This window comes from Liolophura sinensis, chromosome 7 (assembly GCF_032854445.1).
Source record: "Liolophura sinensis isolate JHLJ2023 chromosome 7, CUHK_Ljap_v2, whole genome shotgun sequence".
NCBI classification, from domain to species: Eukaryota; Metazoa; Mollusca; class Polyplacophora; order Chitonida; family Chitonidae; genus Liolophura; species Liolophura sinensis.
This window is the reverse complement of record NC_088301.1, coordinates 42131139-42142690: the sequence shown is the minus strand read 5'-3', so window position 1 is coordinate 42142690 and position 11552 is coordinate 42131139. Positions and strand designations below refer to the sequence as shown.

General features: G+C 36.3%; 1 protein-coding gene across 2 annotated transcripts; it reads right to left on the bottom strand.

Moving 5' to 3' along the window:
• Positions 1–125: 125 nt before the first annotated feature.
• Positions 126–10438, bottom strand: LOC135470517 (G/T mismatch-specific thymine DNA glycosylase-like). Of its 2 annotated transcripts, none has more exons than XM_064749507.1 (9): positions 10038–10438; positions 8720–8829; positions 8268–8375; positions 6494–6659; positions 6135–6204; positions 5700–5832; positions 5029–5111; positions 4694–4770; positions 126–4307 (listed from the first exon to the last, which is right to left on the bottom strand). In XM_064749507.1, the coding sequence occupies exons 2-9, from the start codon at positions 8761–8763 to the stop codon at positions 3549–3551; spliced, it is 1440 nt and encodes a 479-aa protein (XP_064605577.1). In that variant the 5' UTR covers positions 8764–8829; positions 10038–10438; the 3' UTR covers positions 126–3548. The 2 variants fall into 2 exon arrangements, with proteins under 2 accessions (XP_064605577.1, XP_064605578.1); XM_064749508.1 differs by having other exon boundaries at positions 10195–10318.
• Positions 10439–11552: the final 1114 nt, after the last annotated feature.

Here is an 11552-nt window from a genome sequence, read left to right as displayed (position 1 = left end):
CTGACTTCTAGGCAAATGCTCTAACCATATGGCAACAGAAGGACATGTAAGCTGGTAAGGCAACAGTTAGTAATAACCTTTGATTAGAGAGAAAAATGGCAGCAAACAATGACATTATACTCGCTTTATTTATACATTAAAACACAGAAGTTCATACATTAATCATGGAACTGTCATTACATTCCATGCATATTCAAGCCATATCTTTCATCATGTATCTTATAATGTGAACATTTCTTACTGTACATGTATAGGTTCATAAATAATTTAAACTTACACATGTAAATATGACCATAATATACATAAATGTAAAAATGTATTGATACAAGTACTACAAAAAAGCTATTTTCTAGACTGCTAAAATGTTAGTACATATTCATAAACAATCACTGGGTTGTTATTCCCACAGCAGAATAATGATGAGTTTTTATAGTGACCAATTTGCTAGGCAGAGCATACAAAGCGATGCACTCTGCAATCAAAGGGGGGTAACCCAGTTTGAGATCAAACTTTGTCTATGCAAAAACAGACATGAATTGGCACATCCTAGTATAAATCTTGACACTAAGAAGTCAGCAATGAATATCTTCAAATCATCTCATAATCCAGAGAGATCATCCCATAAGTCATGCCATCAAAAACCTATGATACACGCCATAATATTGTTTGTACTCTGTAGTCTGTGAGTGATCAAAGAGAGATTATTGCTCAGCAGTAAAAGAATGATTATTACATTAGTCTGATTCTTGGTCAAGTTGATAAATAACCGAAGACAACATGACACTTAAGTCCTTCTTATGCACAGCAATACAGCACAGAAAAGTTCAGTCCTGAATGTTGAAGATTAGACATAGTCATTTCATACAACAACACAAAGAACAGTAAAGACTATCAAAACCTAGTTTATGGACAATTTCATTCAGAACTTCTCTTTGACAAGAGCTCAAAGGCAAAATAAAGCACAACTTGTTTTATCTTTGATTTTATGTATGAACACGCATTTCCCTTACCAAACATGCTAAATGTACTATACTGGTAAACACCCATTTAATTTTAAATGAATTCTACAATTCACATTATTTGAAGCTTGACCTTTGCGGATTTGATTTCACATGCGAAAATTTGATACCATGTGTAATGTTTTTTTTTTGTTTTCTTTCACCATCTATTCTGACATTCCTTTGTCAATTTAGCTAAACAGGTCATGAACATAAACTGGATTACAATACCCGTACAAAGCTGCAATGTAAGCTACATTAAAAATATAGATTAAGTAAAACAATGACAGATGCAAAAAATGTACAAGCACATATTGTGCTATTAACACAAAATATGTTTGTAATTGTCTAAAAACCAATGCCAGTATTTATCCAATCTTGAAACAAGACTCATGCATTAACATTGACTGACAAAAATTACAGCAGCATACCTAAACATCAGGAAATAAAAAAAAGATACATATATAAATATATATACATTTTTATTTATTAACCATTCTCACTGATATTCTTGTTACCATGGCAACAAGTAAATACATTTACTGGCCACAAAAAGGAAAAAAAAAAAACAAATGCTGCAAAACAATAAAATGCATTTTTCAGATCAACAGCAGTGTTTTTTTCCATACTGCAGTAATAATTACAGAAAAAATACAACCTGCTTAGACCAAATATTGAACATTAATACAACTGTGAATCTGAATATCAACACCTTTGTGACAAATTATTAACTCAACTAAAATATACAGCTCCTCTACAGAATTTAAGTTCATGACAAAAAAAAAAACAAAAAAATGACAACCACAAAAATATGAAATGAAATTACCTGCACAATTATAAGAATAAGGAAATAGAACATAGTAAAAGCTGCTTGCTGATAGTGATGGGTGACTAATTGGTGCTACCAAAAATACAATCACAGACTGAATAGACTGTTCAGTGAGTAGAATTCCCCATTCGACACCGGTGTTGCCGGGAACAATCACTGGTAGTTAACGGAAGATCAATAGTTTCAAATCAAGTGTAAAATGTATAGTATATAAAAAAAATGTTGAAAATTCATGAACAATATTTAAATATTGACTTAGCTGAATAATCCATAGCGTAACACTTTTAGTCTTTAGTGTACAATATTTTGATGTCTCTTCAACCAGTGACAATAAAAACACCACCTTTGCAGAAATCTTCTCTGAACTTGATCATTTCAGACAGCAAACTCTTTGTTTCCTTTAATATGAAGTCTGCATATGTATTAAAGATGCACATCTGGTGGTATAATTAATTGAGATCATAGTTTTAAAATCTGATGCAAAATATGGCTGAAACTTTAAAGATGTAAAACAATGTGAACCACAAGGAGTATCATTTGTATCTGGTTTGGCATAAACTTTTCACAACACTTGCCAAAAAGTTATGTACAGCTTAGTTGAAGACAACAAACACCACGCAGATACAAATTGTGTACAGCCCAGAAATATAATATGGCCTGGGAAATCCAGAAATACTTACATTTTAAATAAATGATGGAGATATCATATATTGTGATGCACCAATATAACAAATTTAACATGTTATGAATACATGTAGCTAGAAATAAATATCAAAAATCATAAATGTGATACACCTGTACATGTATTAAAGTTATTGCTAGTATTTCATGTTTTAAAATAATGGCTAAAGTAGTGTAAATTTTTTTTTAATATGATAACAAAATACACACATGGAGGACTTACAAGTACATGACTTAATGGATTTTATGTTGAATTATGTAGCCCATTATAACATACACAATGACAGTTATGAATACAAAGCAAGAAATGTCCACAATTAAATGTGGAAATGCTTTACATGGGCTACTGGAAGAGAATGGCTGAAACGAGGAGGTGTGGAATAGAGTGGGACGAAATCACTGACTTAGGATGGAAATTTTGGTGAATAATTGCACGTCAAGTGTTTGAACAGTGTCACAGGACAATTGGATTCAAATGCCTTAGCAGCTTCAGGGGAATATACATGTAAATCAAAGACTAGAGACTAGAAATCATGATCTGACCATGTCACGGGAGACCTTTCTTTCCACATCAACAGTCTTCAGTACACACCATCGAGGTTTTGCTATCTAAAACGGAGTGTACAAGTCTATCAAAGAAACAATTTATTTTACTTTCTTTAAAATAATGAAATCAATAAGGGCTTCAGATGTCAGCATTTCCCACCCGGAAAAAGTTATCAAAATACAAAACAAAAGAAAAGTTTGCACTTAAATACCAGCCCAAGGGCTTTGGAGAGTCAACAGTGTCTACCCTACAATGTTGCTGCGGAGTCTTCAGTGAGACTGCCAAACTGACATACTGTTAGGGACAAAATCAAGTTAGCGTCAATTGATGGGCAAAATGTAAGGATGTTTTTAATGCTGGGCATGACAGTTTAACTACAAACACTGATGTCCACTTGCATTTCTCTATTAACCCTGACAATGGAGTATACTATAATAAGTATTCAATATGGAAAAAAAACCTATTGAGATTCATTGTGAGGTACATAAGCTTATTACAGCTGTATATGCGTAGTCCCTGTGTTGGGGTCAGATATCGTCATGCAGTCACCATAGCCAAAAGAAGGGGGCTCTCTCTTTACAACCGCACTGAAATTGGGAATGGATTGACCACTATAATAGGGCTGAGTGGCTGACATTTGTTGGAAGTTTGGCATGTGCTGGGAATGTTGCTGTTGATGGGCATGCTGGGTCTGCTGCTGCTGTTGTTGTTGTGGCATCACTCCATACATGCACGTAGTTCCTGGTTCCATCTTTACAGGGTACATGCCCATACTCTGGCATGCAGAGAAAGCGCCCATGTTGGGCGAGGCCTGGCTATGACCAGACATGCCCTGCATACCAGGGTAGTTTGCAGGGAAGCCCATTGATGGAGGTTGGCCTGTGTAACAATTCTGACTCACAGCTGGCATCATGCCATAATCCCTTGGGTCGTAAGACTTCTCCTGTTTGACTACTGAACACATCCCATTACCATTATTACTCCCAGGCTGCGACTGATTACAAGCTGACCAATCAGGTTGTGGAGTTGGCATCATCTGTTGTGTTTGAGTTGATTCTGTTGGCTCTTCTGTCTTCTCTGTCTTCACCTTGAGTTCAAGATCTGGGAAAATCACCTCTGCCTCATCAAGCGTCTTCATGTCGCCTCTCAAGTAGTCCCTGAGCTTTTTAAGTGCTACATAAAATGGCACTTTGTCTACAGCACGTGGAAGCTGAGAACACCTGGCACTAGAAGATGGCATCACATACACTGTCTGTAAAGTAAAAGAAAAAAGAGTAAACTGTAAATGACTATTTTACAACTACATTGTACTGCACATCTTCTGACAAATATCAATCAAACACAGGTACATATGCTTGGTAAACACTGGCATATGTACAAAAGTGCACAGGCTTTTTCCAATATCAGGTAGCGAGTACCTGGTACATGTCCTGCTAGCTGCTGCGTTTTTATTCTGAAAACTTCTGGATCCACTCATAATATGGATTGAAGTTTGGTGTGTTTAGTCTTTGAATTTTATACAACACCTAAGGGTCAACTTCTGCTATCCACAATTATCTTCCTACCCTCTTTTGAGAAATCGGGATAAAAATTTAACAGTTAAAATGGCTATGATTTCTGAAAAATCTTGTTTCTTACCGTCTCTGTTCCTTCTAGCAGGTCAGGCTGCTTTCCAATGTGAAAATTTTTGTGTCCCAAAAATATTTCATAAATACCTACATGGAATAACAAAAAAAAACACCTATGTAATACAGGTAGACAATCACATTTATCATGAGGATGTAAATGTTTCATTAAAAACTCAAAACATCCTCCACCCATGAGATGGATCAATGTTAAGTTGTTGACGGAAACAGCTTGAGTGCAATGTGAACCACTGACTGATTATGTATTTATACATTCTTCAAAGAGAATAGAGTAGCTTTCTCTTTTACATGTTCAAGATATGTGTCATCTGAATGAAATTTACATACCCTTCCCATTAAACACTGCTATCTTAGGCTTGTATTGACGTAGTTTCTCTGCTAAAATTGTAGCCCCTTCTTTGATTTCTTTCCTGAAATGTAAACATACTTTTTTTTTACATAGTTCAAACAATGTAGGCCTACACGTGTCATTTTCAAAATAATTCCACACATAGATGTATCAGGCACGGGAACTATTGGTCAGAAAATAGTCTAAAGAAAGCCTGAAAATACATTACCCTATCCCCAAATTTTATTAGTATTCACATATTCTGACAAAATCATTAAATTGGAGGGAAAACTGCCATGCCTGCTGTACCTATCATGGTAAACTGAGTGTAACACTTCTATCAGTCCATTCTGTAAATAGAAGAACTTGGAGGAAGCATTTTTAAGGTCCTGCTTTTGGTAATGGTCTTAATTTTGATTTATCTATTTATTTGATTGGTGTTTTATGCCATACTCAAGAATATTTCACTCATACAACGGCAGCCAGCATTATGGTGGGAGGAAACCGGGCAGCGCCTGGGGGAAACCCACAACCATCCACAAGTTGCTGGCAGACTTTCCCACGTATAGCAGCTTAAGTTTGAATTTGCATACCTCTGACACTACAACACTTTAGTAGCATTCAAACAGTAGAAATATGTCTGCAGAGACTGCCCAGAAGGATGACTCACCTAGTGAGATCGCTACTACCTCTTGTTGTTCTGGCCACAATATTGGTAAATCCTATACCGTGTTCAAGGAGTTTTGAATCTTCATATGCTGTCATTGGTTCTGGGATAAGTCCAGATAAGTAGAGGCACTTCCCTGTCAAACACAAAAACATCCCTTGTTAATTCATTATACTTATAACTCTAAATGATTAAAGAAATACATTTTTTTTGTGGTTGATGCTGCTGCATGCAAGAGTATACACCTTAAAATAATTCTATGAAGAAAACCTTTAATTTATTGATCTTGTTTACACTCAGAGATGTTGTTATGTATTTATCCCTTGAAACTCATTTCAAATAGTTTTGCTAAGAAAACTAGGACACACTTCAGAACAGAAATGGCTTTATCAGCTGGGCAAAAATTTCTACAAAGAAACAAAAGGGAAAAAATCTTACAAAAATGATTTCCTGGTCCTGCGTAGTGATGACCCACATAAGCTGCATATAAGCCAGGGTTTATGCCCACCTGTGATGGAATGTACAAGACACATTTGATTATACATATTATTACCATGCACATAACAGGAGTCTAAAGGAAAATGAAACAACACATCATGCCAATTTCATGTATATAAATATAAACTTTATATTTAAATTCTGTCCTGATATAATATTCACCACATAGTGTCCAACAATTAATTAAAGAGTAAGAACTAAACTAAAAGTAGTACTATATGTCAAATATTATTTCTTTAATATCAAATAATATTTCTTTTCTTTCTTTTTTTCAAAAAATATGTAAGGCTGTGGCTTACAATAACGATATCCAAGTTAGGAGCCATGTGATCAGGCAAGGTACGAGCCAGGACTTCCTCTTCAGGCATTCCATTGAACCGGTCCCTTTTCTTGCGTACTGTCAGTTTGCCAGTGATCTTCTCTTGTTTGACTTTCACATTTGTACCATTGACTTCTCCAGTATTTCTGTGGGCACAACCATGCATGATAGCTATTCAGTTGATATACATTGTACAATCATGTATTAATTGCAGATATTTTCATATTAACTATCAGGAGATTAAACTTAGTAGTGGTCTGCTTGTCCAAAGCCAGTGAAATATGGGTTGAGTCAGTAGAGTTAAACAAGCAATGGTTTGACATTTATCAACATGAAACTCCCCATTCCCAGTGGCCATAACTACATTTATATACAAACAGTCGTCTAAAAATATCTCTTCACTGTAAGTTATACATTGTCAGAGATGGATCCTTTTACAGTTTGATCACGTTTTCTGTTCTTAACTAAAATATTAGTTGTATTGAGATGGACCAGGAAACTTGGTCCTATTGGCCTCTGACAATCAACCCCTGGTTAGGCTTTAACTCTTCAACAACCACTGTTCAAGCTGACCTCTTAAATTCCCGATCGTGCAATCTCCTGATAAGTAGTTCCAGTCATAATTTTCTGACCAAACAACTGCAACGTGGTCACAACTCACACACCCTTTCCCCTGAGCTAAAATTATCAATCCATCAAGCATTTAAAAATTAAATGGTAAAAGCTTACACTACAGCACCACTTAGTAGATATGGACAAAGGATTCAGGATGTTTAGCATGCTATTTAATAGTTGTCTAATTTTAATTTAGTTAGGGCATGGAGGCTTTGTTGTAGTGTCAGGCCTAAGACACCAACACTGGCCCTCATGAGAATAGTTGCACCGAAAGGACATAACGATACTGTATTATACCTGGATAGCATTATAGGACTCTGCAATCTGAAAACCAAATCATTTGCATGTAAATAAATGTGTGTCTTCTTTTTGAAGACACACATCATATCAAATCTTTTCTCTATATGGGAACTGTAGACAATTGGTGGGTTTGAAGTTAACTCAGTCATCAAATTTTAAATTGATCAATGACATACGAATCTTGATATCAATGCTTGGTGAACACTGATCCAAGAGAGCAGAACAAATTAAAGGATCCATGAAAAGGTACTATAAAATCAAAAGTATGGTTTTGAGGAAAGTGCAAGAAGACATGCAAAAGCAATGAGAAAAATTTTTTCATTTATAAGGCTTATTTTATATTTTTTAAATATTCCCAATGGTTGTAAACATTCAAAATGACATTTTCACTAGTCATACTGGGAACGTGTGACCATAAGACGGTTTAGACTAAAAAAATTAACATGGTAGAGATAGGGAAAATAGGACAAAATTGGAAATGACAGGGCCTGATAACAAATTTTGACTAAATCTATGCATATGAGCAGCTTAGCAGCCGTAATTCACTCAATAAAGTTGCTTTGACAGCTATCTGTTGACTTCACCACAAAAGGATACTTAATTTCCAGACTGACATTTCTCAAGACATTTTCACGTCACGTTTCATGTTAGGCCACATCATATACTCCATATTAAGAAAAAAAATCCAAGCATTTCATGTAACCTTTATGTTAAAATCACATGGTTTCAGTTTCTGATTTCAGGATTAATGCTTGTCTATATAACATGGCTATAGTATTCATGGCACCCTGGTTGATTATGATGGCAAAAGCACATGAGCTATGTTAAAGACTACTTACCCATCTGTTGGTTCTGTTTTGATTTTCCTTTTTCTGCCTGGTCCCTTTTTTGCAGGAGCTGGTGCATTTGCACTTTGTGCTGGAAGCTGCTCCATTTGGGGATCAAAACTGCAAGACAACAGAGCTCAAATAAGCACAGCACTTTATGAAGGTATACTTCTAACAATATTGTAAAACTGTGCAAGATTTAACACCAGTCTCAATCACCTAACTGCTGAAGTCATAGTGTTCAAGATAGTATACATATGTAAGAACTTGATAGAAACTCTTTGGTGTAAGACACGTTATAAAGTGCAAATATCAACATATTAAAGTGTTCTGCAATGGTTCTGCCAAAGTAGCAATGTGCCAAAAAAAATAACTACATGATTAATTAGTACACTTTTACAGCAGCTAAAAAAAATTAAAACAATAAGACCAGAGTGAACAGAATAAAACTTTATCATACTCACTAGTAGGGACTATAATTTTCCATATTTGGGATCTGATTAAACATATGACGTGCTTTTTTGTTAACAAAGCTGTTCAGGATGGCTGGAAGACTGGTAACCTTGAAACCAATCTACAAAGAGAAGGAAACAAACTTTTCTATCATTTCTATATAATTTTACACTATTATTATACACTCCTTGTATATCTGACAATCTCACATAATCAATTCTTAACACCTAATTAAGATACTATTTACCTGGAAAATAATTCCATGTGCCCTGTTTTAGCTATCCAGTATTGTGTTTGTAGACATTCAGAGATGTCTACAAATACAATACTGGACATCTGAATATAAAACATTAGCAATGAGAAATTTGTGATCACCTGATCATATCACATGCCAATGTAACTTACACTGGGCAGAAAAAGGTAAGAAAAACCCCCCAGAACTAATGAAAGCATAAATCAATAAATAATATGTAACACATGAAATTTTACAGGGAATATAGACAAGTGAACTATTGAAATTCCAGTTGATTTCCAAAATTATATGATTTTACACAATCATGTTTACTTTATTTCACCACTGACATCTGCATGCTGAAGCCATCCACATCATGGCTTCAGTGATCTCTACTTATAACTTTGCAACTGAATTACTTTTCTGGCTTACTGTATTCCATCAAGTTTGGCATGTAAAAATGTACTTTCAGATGCACAGGAAGGCCTTAAAATGATACATATGATGCCAGACTCAAGTGTTCCTGATAAAAAATTAATCTTCTCATATAAAAGTCTTATATAACCCTATAAGGTGGATAAAAAAAAAATGAGGATAAAGAAAAATGTGTCAGTTGAAAAATTCTACTTTAGGTAGAACATAGTAGTTTGGCATGGCTCCGTAAATCTTTGCACATTCTCAAAATATGGGAATCATGGTTTCTGCAGGTATTAAGAACTCACAAAGACAGCTGATACAAATGCATGGAGATGTGCCTGTGCATACAGGTAGTCTATGGACTGTAAAGGATAGGCCTAAGTTTTATGAACAACTTTTTTCCCAATGACATCATCTAATCGTACAAACTTGTTGTATGTCAAACAGCATTTGCTTTCTCTGAAACCATATCTTACACTCTAACGGAACCTGTGACTGATCAGTGATCTCAAAGTGAGTTTCAACTTTCATTCATTCATGGTTTTGAACCCTCTGACAATGTTCCTTTTCGCAAGAATTTACAGAAATTTTAAGATGGTGATCAGTTTCCTCAACACGAAATTCTGTTTACTTTATCAAACTTTTTAACAACTTTCATTCAAAAAATTTATCAAATTTACCGGCGGGATAAGTACTTCAACCCACACATGGCGCAGATGCAGTAGTCGTTCTTTTGTCTGCGAACCGCAAAAGGGGAAGGGTGCAGATTTAGACTTGCCCCATATTTATGGACAACACGCTGGGCGGACTGTGCCACGTTTGAAACCGATTATATACCTATGTGAAGCTTCGAAGACTAGTGCTCTCTACCATGCGAGTGATCTTGTTCTTTTCTGGCTTCTGCTAAGCGTGGAAAAAAATTGGAGTCCGACAATCCGTCATGATCAGGCCAACCTACAGCTCCCTACAACAACAGTTATGTCAGCCACGAAGCTTGAAACAAGCCATTTCATTGGCCCTGAACCGAAATCCTTGTCCAATTGTAATTGCTTTGGGATACCGCCTGCGGCTTTGCTTGAAGATTGTAGGTGGCGCTGCCGAGCACATGTGTGGTTGTTGCAACAGACCATGTGGAGTGTTGACAGAGGCACGCATCGACTGCTCCTGGGTGGGTATCAGTACAAAGTACAGTACAAATGACAGCACTGACACTGGTGTGTAGCGTAAGGCCAGGGGAAATCTCGAGTGTTGGTCAGTGGTACCAGTAGTCCGACAAATGCAAACACGTGTGACCGGTGTTTGACAAATAAATTAATTAAAAGTGAATGAGGTATATTTTCAACATTATAGAGAGGGTGCATACTGTGGGGTGGGACATCAGGAATTGTCAGCTGGAGAGAAGTGATATTTCGAGTTGAATATAACTTGTCGAGAGGTGACAGTTGCTGATGTCCCACCCCACAGTATGCACCATATGTTTTAACTATTCGAGTTGTGCTTTAAATCGCCAAATTTTTATGTTGATATGGTAGCTATAACCACTGTCCGGTTGCTTACTTTACGAACAAGCAGATGCCAGTGAACTTTCAAAGGGAGATAACTGCTGTGGAATAAACTCACGTGATCGTTGGATATTAGCACGAGATTGTTGGATATTGCCTTGTGAAAGTGGGATAATACTTTGTGTGTGTGAGGCAGCATTCCTTGGCCCGCACGATCGTGGTGCGTCATGTTTAGCGGAATATCATGTTACCGTCTCTCGACCAGTGGAAACGGAGAATAACCCTATGAGGTATAATAATTTCTGATATATACCTGCCTCAACTTTTAATCATTGGAAGGAGGAATGAGGAGAGGCGGGGATGGGGGAAAGGGGGGCTTTAAATCAACTCTAAAATTCCATCACACACCAATTTCTAGTGGAAGGATGAATCTTTTCAATCACTTAAAATCCATTTCAAACTCGTTATATGCAGAAAATCGCAAAGTGTGATCATGATTCATTGGTGTATCCTGGTCATGCTTAACGCCATCTTTACTCTAAAAGTGGGGGCATACATCCTTACATTTACTTTTCTTAGAGTAGTGCCAGTTCTGCCACCTCGCACCTTAGACAAATATTGTGTGTCTCCTGTGAACATACTATTACAGACCTCCACTACTAAGCTGAGTCTGCATTTCAGGAGTCAATCTGC